At 27.9% G+C, this 13,731-nt stretch overlaps 1 protein-coding gene across 1 annotated transcript; it reads right to left on the minus strand.

The window, feature by feature from the left end:
• Window positions 1-8,111: 8,111 nt before the first annotated feature.
• Window positions 8,112-11,477, minus strand: LOC101262091 (trihelix transcription factor DF1-like). The gene is made up of 2 exons (XM_010316178.4): window positions 10,628-11,477; window positions 8,112-10,208 (listed from the first exon to the last, which is right to left on the minus strand). The coding sequence occupies exons 1-2, from the start codon at window positions 10,945-10,947 to the stop codon at window positions 8,579-8,581; spliced, it is 1,950 nt and encodes a 649-aa protein (XP_010314480.2). The 5' UTR covers window positions 10,948-11,477; the 3' UTR covers window positions 8,112-8,578.
• Between the last annotated feature and the right edge of the window lie 2,254 nt (window positions 11,478-13,731).

Raw genomic sequence — 13,731 nt, forward strand, 5'->3', positions numbered from 1 at the left:
TTTGAAATTATTTTTTTGTGAAAGTTTTCTTTATTTCTTGCTATAATGTTTGTTTTGAAGCATATTTATAGGATGTTAAAAATTGGGAGTATAGCCGGCTAATAAACGGCAAGGCTACTTTGCTTCCCGCGTTTATCAGCTATCGTATTATTTGTCGTTGTTATTATTATATTGTTTCATCCTCTTATACATTTTTATTTGAATCGAGGGTGTATTGAAACAGTCTTACGATCTACTTATATAAGATAAAAGTAAGACTGTATATACACTAACCACCTTAGCTCCTCACAAGGTTAGATGTGTTTCTTTTAATATTTAATTTTGTGTCAAGTTAAACTACATCATATTAACCGATTCAATTAAATTTTTTTTATTTATAATGATAATAGTATAAATCAAAGAGAATGTGGATTTTGGTTTTAGGAAAATGTAAAAATGACTAGGTCAAATATGCATATGTTTTATATTGCCGAATGCCGCAATAGCGCATATTTCATTCGGTGGCCAGTTTTGTTTAATTCTACGCTATATTTGACATCTCCTATTTTTGTTTATCAATAAAAATAGATGATACGAAAAAATTATCTAGTGTTTTTTCTGAGCTAAAATTTAAATCTTAGACCTCGAGTTGTTGTCTGATTAAGGTTAGAATGCATTTTTTGATTCGGTTATTGTATGATTTGTTGTTCCTAATTATTTTTTTCCATTATTTTCAACATTTTTCTTTTCTAAATATATCTGATTTGACATACTTTATTTGAGACGAAGCTCTACCGGAAACAAGCTATCCACTACCGATACAATTAAATCATATACTCTAAGAACTACTTTTGCTAGAAAAATATCCAATTGTAGACAAATTACAGAAATCACATACTTTTAAGGAAAAATTACAATCTATCTCTTAAAATTTTATAGTTACAAAAATTTCTCAAAACGGATACATTAATCTAATGTGCGAGATACATTAATCGTTAAGTAAGATACATTACAATTTATACATGATACAATAATCCAATTTACATTTTGTACATTATACACTAATTTGATGCACAAGATACACTAATCTAATGCACGAGATACATTAATTTGATGCATGAGATACATTTTATACATGATACACTAATGTGATGCGCAAGATACATTACTTTGATGCGCGAGATACACTATTATGATGTGCGAAAATGAGGAATTTTAAAAATTTGTAAAACATATAGAGAATAGTGGTAATAAGTAAATTAAAAGGTGAGATTTTCGTAATTAATAAAATTGATAGCTATCGGCGCATAGTATTGGTAACCATTGGCCCTTTCTAGTAATTTTTCCTTCTATCAATAGCTTGTTTTAAAAAGAGGTTTATATTATTAATAAAAGGAAAATTTACGTAAATGTACATTTCGACCATCTAATTTACCAACATGATTGAAGTATACATTCTTGATACACTTTGATTGTATATCTAGTGTATAGGTATGTATATGTTATATCTATATGTATATTATTTGTATTACTCCCATCCTTTATCTATATGTGGGCTCGGGTGTATATGACTAAACTAAAATTTTTTGTTTATCTCTACAAAGCCCAAAAGACTAGACCAAATTTGCTATTATTACTATTAATATTAATTATCATTATTATTATTGTTATTATTATTATTGTTATCTAGACTAAATTATACTACAAATAGAAGTGTCAAATCTGAATTTTGTATTATTACCAACGGATACATGTAATTATCACAATTAAAAAAAACCGTTACATAAGTTTTGGAGAACTATAATGTGTATTATAGTTTAATATTGAATTATACATAAATAATTGCATGAAAGTAAGCTGCATGTCTAAATTAATACGTGTCCATATTTGAGTTTGACGCATATTTTTAATTTAAAATAATAAATAAAAATGCAATTCGGAGGCTTTCATAAAGTTTTGGTAGAATTTTTTTTAGATGCTCCAGGGTGATAGATTCATTTTATAATACAAAAGAAAAATCAAGAAAAGATTTTTTAATAATGGTTTGTTAATGCGAAAATATGTTTAAAAAAAATGGTGGGAGTATATGTGATGCTTTTTCAATTCATTACGGAGATCGTCATAAAGTTTTTTTTTACAATTCTCTTTTGGGTGCTTCGAGGTGTCAGATTCATGGGCTAATACATAACACGAAAAATTAAGAAAGTCGTGTAATTTTTTAAAAAATGTCTTGTAAATGCAAATATATGTGGCAAAAGAATAGTGTGAGTATGCATGATGTTTCCCAACTCATTATAGAGGTCCTCTTAAAGTTTTTTCAGAAAATTTATTTGGATGCTCCGAGGAGCCAGATTCATAGGCCAATACACACGAAAAACCATGAAATTCACGTAATTCCTAAAAATAGCTTGTAATGAAAAAATATGTTTTAAAAAGGGTGTGAGTATACGTGATGCTTCCTCAACTCATTATAGAGGTTCTCGTAAAGTTTTTTCATGAAAATGTTTTTAAGTGCTCTGACGCGCCAGATCTATGGGCTAATACACACGAAAAATGAAAAACCAAAATATTTACGTAATTCCTAAAAATAGCTTGTAAATGAAAAAAATATGCGCTAAAAAGGATGTGAGTATACGTGATGCTTCCTCAACTCGTTACAGAGGTTCTTATAAAGTCTTTTCAAAATTTTCTTTTGGGTGCTCTGAGGCGTCAGGTCCATGGGCTAAAACACACACAAAAAAAAAAAAAACAAGAAAGTTGAGTAATTTCTAAAAATGGCTTGTGAATTAAAAATATGTTATAATAATGGTATGAGTATGAGTAATGCATTCTCAACTCATTACGAAGGTTCACATAAAGTTTTTTCAGAAAAACAAAAATGTAGTGCTCCGAGGCACCAAATCCATAATTAAGCACCCAAAGGACTCCATATAAAATCATCTTTTAATTTTTTTTAATCTACTAAATAAAAATCAACATCTAATTTGACTGAGCACCCAAATGACTCCATATAAAATAATAAAATCATCTCTTAATTTTTTTAATTTAACAAATAAAAACCAACATCTAATTTAATTAAGCACCCAAAGTACTCCATATAAAATAATAAAATCATCTCTTAATTTATTTTTTTAATCTAACAAATAAAAATCAACATCTAATTTAATTATAATGAACGCATAAAAGTAAGCGAAAAGAGTTTTAATTATAGTTGCTTGTTACTACCATGCACTTTTATGGTTCATGTTATTAGTGTGGACTATGGAACAAGAACATAACTATAATTTACGTAATGTTTATGATATGTCTGTTAAACTTATAAAAATCATGCTTTTCTCCCTTTCAAATTATTTACATATTTAATATATTAAAGTGTATATGAAAAAAGTTTATAAATGGGATAATGCCCAAGTACTTCCTCAACCTATGCCCAAAATCTCAGAGACACATTTATACTATACTAAAGTCTTATTACCCCTGAACTTATTTTATTAATAATTTTTTACCCTTTTTTAGCCTACATGGCACTATCTGGTGGGCCTAACGATAGTTGACTTTTTTTTTCAAACTAGTGCCACGTAGGCTAAAACGGGATTGAAAATTACTTATAAAATAAATTTAGGGGGTAATAGGACCTTAATATAATATAAGTGTGTCTCTAGAGTTTCGGGCATAGGTTGAGGAGGTACTTGTGCATTTTCCCTATATAAATTGCTTATAAGTATATTTCTAATTGGACTAATTAACTCTATATGCTTAAATTAATCAAAAAAAAATCTATACATTAAGTGTTTATATAAATCAAAATAGCCAATATAGTTATAATATGAATGTCATCTATATTATCTACTAATAGAATGAATGTTCATATAAATATAATCCTTTTGGAATATGAAAATTTGAATTGTTAATTTTCACATAAAATAATTTTGTGCCACCCTTGTTCTCTTCTCTATATTCTCCATCGTCTCAAAATTATAACTTATCGTGATTTCTAAAAATAGATATCTCAAGTATTTATCAATTTAAAAATTCAAGATAAAATTTCATTTTTCATTTTATCCTTTGAGTAATTATTCTTGAAAATGGCAAACACTTCAATTGTTAAAAGATATAGATAAATAAAGGGATAATGCACAAGTAACCCCTCAACCTATGTCCGAAATAAGTGTCTCTCAAATTTCACACATAGATTGAGGGGGTATTTGTACATTTTTCCATAAATAAATAAATATTAAATAAAGAGAAATTATATTATACATTATAATTAATAATTTTTTTTATATAATTTATAAAAAGATAAACACAACAAATAATTTGCAGACATCTTTTTCAAATTTACTTAGCTGCATAATACTTATTTCCTCACGACTCATTTCAAATGAACTATGTTAATTCAATTATATACATTGATATTGTGTCAAATATTATTTGCATTATAATACGTCATATTCTTTTTTTTAAAAAAAAATTGATTATTCGATTTAGACTTGTATTAGTGATTGTATACATGCTATGATTATTCTTTTTTTAAGCTAGTTCTATTTTGTCTACAAAAAAGTTATTGTTAAGTTGAAGTAACTTATCAATGTAGTCTACGAATAATTGGAGACAAAAAGAATCTTATGACATGGTATTACTTTACTTATACAACATATACATACAATATGATTAAATAATTGACCATGCATATATAAAAAATAAAATAAAATAGGTAATTATTTTCTTGTTGGAGAGATCAATGCGATATGAATAAAATACACTCCTAAATTGTTGTCAAGTTTAACAGTGTTTTTAAAATTTTTCTCGACTTTTTAAAGTCTCATACTTCTAGAAGAGTTTGCGACTACTTGCTATGTCATGTGATAGATCGACAGTGTATCAAAGTTTAACTAGTCATCTAGAGATTTGTTTTTACGGCTACGAAATTCATAATTTGAGCTAAATTTAAAAAATGTTTATCATACTTTTTTTTTTTAATCTTATGATCACTTGAATACAACTGTAATATAGGAGCCATAATTTCAAGTTTATGGATTCAAAATTCTAACTCTTTAAAATTACTCAATTCTATAGATTGATAATTTATATATATTCAAACGAATTTAAAATTTATACCAAAATTATTATATTCAACTGATTTAATCAACACATTAAATTCGCGCCTAAATACAAATAGTACAAGCAATAATTCTAGTTATTTTTCGAACATGTGGAGAGGTACAAATGCCATAGAAACATAAGTAAGCACTAGGCCTCGAGGCATTAAGATCAAAAGAAATGAAAAGTACAACCTATATATAATAGTTGGCGTTTCAATTTATATGATTTATATTTATTTTTTGATTAATTAAAAAAACTGATATATTTCTATATTTTGTAATAAATTTAATTTTAAAATATTCATTTTATCTTAGTAAAACTATTTATAGTCACACAAATATTTATCACTTATTTTAGCTAAATCACAAATCTCGAAAGTTCTTTTTCTTAAATTCTATTGTCAAATCAAACTAACTCATATAAATTGAGATAGTGAAAATAGTAATTATACTGAACCAATAGTCTTCTTTTAAGTGTGAAATTATGATAAATGAAGTTGAAAAAGAGGTTGAGGTAGATTAATTAAGACGTACAATTTCTTAAAATCAATGCAATTTAACTAAAAATGGGATATGATGATTTTTTCTATTTATTATTATATAGATGACATATTTACTAGTTGAAAATAGATTTTAATCTTGTTAGTATAATTGATTTTGAACTTATTAAATACTTTTCTTTAAGAGTACTGTTTTGGCATTTATTTATCTAAGAAAAGTGAGAATAGATCACTTTTTTATTTTTTATTTTTTTATATATAATGTTTGAAGCTTGTATTAAAATTTTAACTAAATTTAAATTGTGTATTACTAAATTTACTAAAAATAATATTTTCAAACTTCAACAAAAAAAGAATTATATTCAAAATTTAAACTCGATACCAAATTTTTTCTTAACCCAACAAGTCATGTGAGAAATAAAGCAATCACCATAAACTCGACAACTTATCAATAATTCTCTCTTTTTTTCTCACCATCCATTATCATTATTATCATCATTATTATTCTATCTTTTTTCCCTTGTGTTTTTCTTCTAACAACAACATTTGTGGGCTATATGAAAGTCAAATATCCAATCAAAATTATGCTCATTTCACTACATTTAAAGTTTTTCGAACCCACCAATATGATACGTGGTAGAATAGTGATAAATTTTCAATCTTTAATCTGATATTTCAAATTTAAATTTTTAAAAATAATGAGAGAAAAATTCGTCGATCATCTCAGAAATATATCCTACTATATGTGAAACTGAATCTAAATGAGTCCTAATATAAATATGAAAAAAAAATAGAAAAAGTTTTCCGACCCCACACCTTACAAATAAGTACTACTAGTATATATTGCCTTATTATTGCTTCGCAACACCCTCGAAATGTTAATTTTACAATAATGTATAGATTATATTATACAAAATTCTAAAACTTAATTATTCCCTTATTGTACTTATATGTGTAAAAATAAAATGTTAATTGTTGGTTGAAAAGAAAGACAAACACAATATATTCCCTTAGATTATTGCTGATCAAAATAGTAATAATTTTGGCTGGCCAATATTTTGGTATACTGTGAAATGATTCTCTTCTTTTTCAAAAAAAAAAAAACAAAAAATTATTTTGGTGGATACTTATAAAATGACACTATTTCTAACTTACTCTGTATTCAAATCTCAATGATATTATTATATTAGATTATGAGAGACACATAAAAGAAAATCAAAATAAATAAATGAATTTTAATATCTTAATTTTTTTACTGTGGCCTTTATAATTAGATTGTTGTATGATACAAAAGTCCTTCTAAAAAAATGAAAAAAACACATATATTTGATGACTGAGATAGTATATAGGGAAAAGGGTCTGATATACCCCTCAACTTTGTTATTTAGAGCTGATATACCCTTGTTATGAAAGTGACTCATATATATCCCTACTTGTAAGCAAATGGCTCACATATACCCTTTTTCTCTAACGGAAATGAAAAAAATAATAATTTTAATCTAAATTTTTATTATTTTTTCTAAAAAATATATTCCCATATGAGTAAATTTAATCCTCGTCAAACATATTTTTTTTGATTTTTTTTATTTTAATGACTAATTTATAATTATTATTTTGATAATCAAATTTATTTATGTTTCACTAATAATCTTGTAAAACTTATTGTAGATAACCAAATTTTTTCTTCGAACACGAAATTAAATTACAATACACACAAAAAAAAGTTTAATTTTTTATTCTTTAAACTAAGGAATGAAAGAAAAAAATAAAATAAGAATAAGAAATTCAAATAATTATAATAAAAGAAGTCAAAAAATAATTTATGTATGAAAAAAATTAAAATATACCTTGAACTTTGATAGAAGAATCATATATACCCCTAAATAATTTTTTATAAAAAATTAGATGTAATAAATATAAATTTAAAACTAATTTTTTAACTTCCGTTAAATGAATTTAAGGGTATATGTGAGCCATTTTGTAACGGCAGGGGTATATGTGAGCCGTTTGTATAACGGTAAAAGCATATATGAACCACTTTTATAACGAGGGGTATATTAGCTCCAAATGACAAAGTTGAGAGGTATATCAGAACCTTTTCCCTAGTATATATAACAAATGCGATTTCATAAGAGAAAAGTATATCTGATCGCTAGTTTATGGCATTGGATTTATCTAGCGCGATTTACATTTTTTGTAATTAGCAAATTGTTACATAAGAATATATTGACCTATTGTGCGTCAGAAAATTATAAATTATATGATTTATAGGTCATAAGTTTAAATCGTAAAAAAAATGGTAAAAAATATCCTTAAACTATGTGAAAGGAATAAAAATGTTATTCCTTTATTATTTGACTCAAAAATACCGTTAAACTATGTGAAAAACAACATAAATAATCTTATTAATATATATGACTCTTACGATATTTTCGAGCCAAACTTCTTGATTTATGCATCGAACTGTACTCACATGTATCAAAATCATATACCCCACATGATATAACTAGTATATCTATTGCACAAGAAGTTATAACAACAAACTTTTAACAATTAAAAATTTCAAAATGCAGTAACCATTTTCTCAAATTTACACCCCCATGAAAAAAAAAAAAGAGTACAAATTACATTATCCCTGGATTTATTCTTTTATTATGTCTCTTTTCTCTCTAACCTTCCCATCCCTCAATAAAAAAAACTTTATTTTTTTTTTTCAAATTTCAAATAATAAATAAATAATGAAAATGAAAAATATACTTTTAACACAAACTAAAAATTAAAAACTATACCCCCTTACCAAATAAAAAAAAACATGTGTAAAAACTTAAATGCCTTTTGCATTAATTTCCAAATTATAATTTATTTATTTTTTTACTGCAGTCACCATCTTCTCTTGCCCAATACGACAAATCTCTGCACAATCTGTTGCCCAACTTGCCATTCCCAATGCACAGTAACTACTGCTGTTTATGTTGTTATCAATTTTAATTTTGTGCTTTAAACTGCAGCAGCAGAAGTTGTTGTTGTTGTTACTGGGGTAGCCGCCATTGATGATGATTGTTGTTTATTTGTGATTATTATTTCATAGCCATTACCTTCATCTTCTTCGTCCTCATCCTCGTCCTCTTCCAAATCGTGATCCATGCTGTCGCTTTCATTATCGTGATGATGATCACGATTTTGCTGTTGCTGTTGCTGGTGAAGTTGATTTTGAGGAATTGGCCATTGTTGCTCGGGTTGAGCCATGATGGGAGGAGGAGGAGGATTGTTTTGGGGTGTTAATCCGAAGATAGTGTTGTGTGGTACAGGTTCGAGCTTGGCTTTTTCTTTGTACAGTGCTTCCAGCTGGTGGAAATATGGGCAAGTTTTGGAATCTTCTGGTCTTTTTTTGTTGCTTTCTTTTACCTTCTTGAAGTACTTGTTGATGTTCTCCCATTTTTCCTTGCATCTCTTTGCATTCCTGTTGTATCCTATCTTTCTCATTCCAGATGAAATTTCTTCCCACAGTGGTCCTTTCGGTCCATTTTCTTGGTATTTTAGATCTAAACAGGTTCGGAGACTTATCAATGCTTCGATTTCTTCTTTCGGCCATCTTGACGAGCTTGCTGGAGAGAAATTCTCACCACCATTATCGGATTTTGGAGGTTCAAGTGATTTTGATGATACTACAGGTAATGTCAGTGTCTGTGGTGGTGCTGGTGTTGGTGTATGTATTGTCATTGGCAGTGATACCGCGATAGCTGATGGTTGTGGTTGTGGTGGTGTACTGAATGGCTTTTCGGACAATTTTAATTGAATTTGAGCAATTGGAAAAGGAGAAGGAGAAGTGTTATTTGTACTATTCGGGGTTTGTGTGTTTTGCTGTTCAGTTATTTTTTGCAAGAAGGCGATGATTGTTGCGTCTTTAGCTGCTGCCATTGATCTCTCTTGGACTAAAAGATCATGTTCCCTATTCAATCTAGCCATCTCTTGCACTCTCCATGCCTCCTCTCTCATCAACCTATCCCTCTCGCGCTTCTCGAGCGTTTCCAAAAACTTCTTCTGCAATTCCTCTTGCTTCTCAATCACATCCTTCATTAAACTCTCAAAGAATTCCTTCCATTTCCGCTTCTTCATCTGCCTCCTTTGTATATCCTCATCCGACGAAGTTGAAGATGATGATGAAGTTGAATTCGACAGGAAACTTGTTTTTGTAGTAGTAGTATTACCTTGAGGCCGATGCATCTGGTTCAAGTTATTATTACCTATCGGCACTTGTGACAGTGGCAGCGCAGGTGCAGCAGGCTGCGCTGCTCCTGTCACAACACTTTTCTGCGAAACACTAAAAAAATGATTATGATTTTGTGGAGTTGGCGTTGGCGTTGGCATTGGAGGATTTGCTGAATTGTTTCCTGATCGCATTGGCATTGCCATTGTTATGGGTGTTGCTGCTAATGGAGGTGGCGGTATGTTAGAATGAGAAGATGGATTGTTCTCCAAAGCCTGTAACTGATCAAAGAATCGATAAGTTTTTCCATCTGCTTTCGAAGCACGACCATCTTTGGTTCTCCTGTGATACTTGTAAACATTCTCGAATTTCTCTTTACATTTCTTAGCACTTCGATGATAACCCAACTCCGCAAGTTTTCTGATAAACAACAAAGTTCAAAATGGATACAAAAAGAAAAACACCTTGTCTTAATTATCTCATCTCATATTCATCATTCATTAGTAATAAAAAAACAAAATCTCATACTATTTTTATATACATAAAATAAAACATAATAAACCATCAATCATCAACATCTTAGCTTGAATTTTCTGGAAAATAGGGAAAAGCACAAAAAGTGTTGAAGATGAGTAGAGAAATTAAACTCATCCTAAATTTCTTGCTGGAATCAGCAGAAAATGGTATAACAACAAAACTAAAAAAAAAATAACACTTTCCATCAAATACGAATTTTAATTCCAAATATAATAGATCTTTTAATTTTCTGAATTCTATGCATATGATGATGATGATGAAAGAGTTAATCAAAATGACCAAAAAAAAAAAAAAAACAGTACCTGGAAACTTCTTCCCATAACGGTCCTTTAAGACTTGAATCTTTGAAAACAACATCCATTTCCGATCTAATTTTCAGTAAAGCTAAAGTTTCTTGCCTTGGCCATCGATTTCCAGCTGAGTTCCTTTCTCCATCTTCACCGCCAATCGACAAATCTCCTCCACCGCCACCACCTTCACTACTCCCACCACTCTCCGGAGCTTCTTGTGGTGGCGGTGCTAACTGTGATGGAGCTGCCGAAATGGCAGCTCCATCACCTGCAGCACCAGCAGTAATACTAGTATTACTGCTAGCTATTAAACTTGAAGAAACACCAAGCATCTTTTTTCTTTTTTTTCTAATACTAAAAGAGGAGTCACCCCTCTTCTTCTTTTTTTCTTCTTCTCAACAAGCAAAAAAAAAATTATTATAAATAAAAAATAAATGAAACAACAAAAAAGATTGGTGAATTCTGTGGGTTTTTATGAAGATGGGGTGTAGTGAATTTGTTAGTAATTTATTTCGGTGGGATCTGTCTGTCAATCTCACACCCCCCTTAAAATACAAAAGAAAAAAAAAAGTATACACATACACAAAATAAATAAATAAAAAAGCAAATGTATTTTCTTTATTAACAAGATAACCCAAAAGGGTCACTTTAGTTCATTCAAGCTCTGGTATAATATTAAAATACATACCAAATAATATGTATCATCTATTTATCAATATAATCTAAATATATACACTTTAATTGTGTTTTTATATATATATATATAATGTAATTTTTTCGTATATTTTTTTTTATATATATATGAAAAATATATGTATGAAAGAGGAAGAGGTGTAGAAAAAGAGGATGAGGATAATAAGTTGGTTTTTGTCTGTCCAGCTAAATATAGTTAAAAGCCGGCTCAAGTAGGTCATCTTTGCTTTTTTGGCATTTTGGATTTCAGTGGCTGTTGGCTATACTTGTAAAAAAGGCAAATAAAAATGAGAAACAAGGGACGGGAGTTACTAGTTCAGTTCGTTAACTATTTGAATTTTCACTTTGTTGGTGTAGTTTAGATTTGATTCCTTACTCTTAGTGATTCAATTCGTCTGCTATCTGAACTTTCACTTTGTTAATGAGAATAGATTTGAGCCCTCAATTTTTTTTCTGTTCGACCCAATTTTGAAAAGAGGGGGTGGGGTAAACTAGGGGTTGATAGGGGGGTGGGGGTTGTAATATTGAAAAGGCAAAAGCATCTATAACATGAATCCCATTGACCTTTTAAATCATAGATGCTAATCTGACTAATTTTATATTACTTCACCTGATGATGAATGATATGAGATCTCCTTTCTTGTTATACTTTTTAGATTAGTTTAATTGTAGGAAATTCCTAAAATGTCCTTCAAAGTTGATTTTTTTTAAGGCAAAAAATGACCTATTACTATAACTACTTATAAAATGATTTTTTTTTCCACACCCAAATTTCTTATATGATAAAAAATATATATATAAAATAGTCTAGTAGTTAATAAAGTAGTTGAGAGTCATGAGGTCTCATGTCCTAATTTCATCGAAGACAAAAATATTAGATGAGTTATATGGTACATATCACTTTTATTAAATACATAATAAAATAGTCTTACATTTTATTCTGAGATTACTAAATGGCTCCATAATATTACTCTCTTTATTTCATTTTACTTATCATATTTTATGACTCCTTGTTATAATAACTTGATTTTCTTTACATCAATACTTATTTTATGTTCTTACTTTTATATAAGAACATTCTATATATAAATAAAAAACAATGATATTTATTATAGTAATACACTTTTTGTAAAATCAATCGTCTATAACAATTGCATGCAAATACCATATAACAATATTTTATACGAATTATATTATGTAAGAACAATATGAAAATGTTGACGAATGATAATACTACTTGTTTTTTTTTTTTTATAGAAAACAATTATTAATAATCCTACTATTTTTTGAAAAATATTTTTATTTTTAATGGAGTGAGTAAATAAATTTATAAGATTATGGAGCTTATGTAGCCACGTAGGTATAGGGGACCCTACAGCTGGAGGGTGACAATTTTGGAGTTTGAAAAGAAGTTGGTTATAATAATTTGTTCAAAACCTAAGGGTTAAAAGATTAACGAATATAGTATTACTCGAATCGAATCGCAAGTTGTAACTCGCTTTTATTGAAATTAAATTATTTTTAATAAATAAATCGATTAATCAAATAACGGTAAAATTATTTCTATATTACATACATTCGCTACGCTTATCACCCACTGAAAATCGATCATAGTTAATTTTCAAATATTAAACTAGGATTATAAGTATTTTTCGGAAAAAAATAGTTAGAAATTTCAAATTCAAGCTTTAAAATGGAATTATAATTCATACAAAATATTTTAATTTTAGATTAATCAAAATTTAAAACAGATACAAAATATCGAAGCAAAAAAAATTAAAAATTAGTGAGATGTAGGTCATTTGATGTTGAAATTAAGTAAATTTTGTTAGTTAGGCTTGCAACCTACCGTAATAAATGGTTAGAGAATTTCAAGAGGAAGTTATCATCATTTATTCAGTGTTTATTTTTAGTGTACAAATGAAAAAAATTAATTTTTAGGGGCCATTTTACGTAGCTACTTTTTTGTCTTTTTATACGTATGCAATACTAGTTTTTTATATATATATTTTTCAAAAAAAAAACACTCGTATAAATCGATACAGCTAATTAGATTAAAAAAAAAGTAGTTGAAAATAATTTAGTAAGTAATTATATGTTAGGATAATTTTGGAGACCTTCTTTCAAATCTTTTATGATTTACGATAATATATTTATCTCTCTCATTTTGATTTTTTTTTAATAATAATTCTTTGTATCTATTTAAAATAAATACAATTTAATTATGATTTAATAAATTTATCCTTCTTTATGTTAATTTCTTCATATTAATTCATATTTTTTTTAAATATAAAATGACTTATTTAACAAGTATTTCAAAAATAAACAATATGAAAAAATGTGAAGTGTTTTTGTTGGAAAAAAAAGCACACGTATATGTAGTACTAACTTATTTGTGTTTGATTTTTTAAAATTATTTATTA

The sequence above is a fragment of the Solanum lycopersicum genome, chromosome 12 (assembly GCF_036512215.1).
Source record: "Solanum lycopersicum chromosome 12, SLM_r2.1".
NCBI classification, from domain to species: Eukaryota; Viridiplantae; Streptophyta; class Magnoliopsida; order Solanales; family Solanaceae; genus Solanum; species Solanum lycopersicum.

Excerpts from the sequence above, each read along its gene's own strand:
- LOC101262091 (XM_010316178.4), bottom strand. The coding sequence starts at position 10,947 with ATGCTTGGTGTTTCTTCAAGTTTAATAGCTAGCAGTAATACTAGTATT. Across the intron at positions 10,209-10,627 it reads TTATGGGAAGAAGTTTCCAG|AAAACTTGCGGAGTTGGGTT; the intron begins GTACTGTTTTTT and ends GTTGTTTATCAG.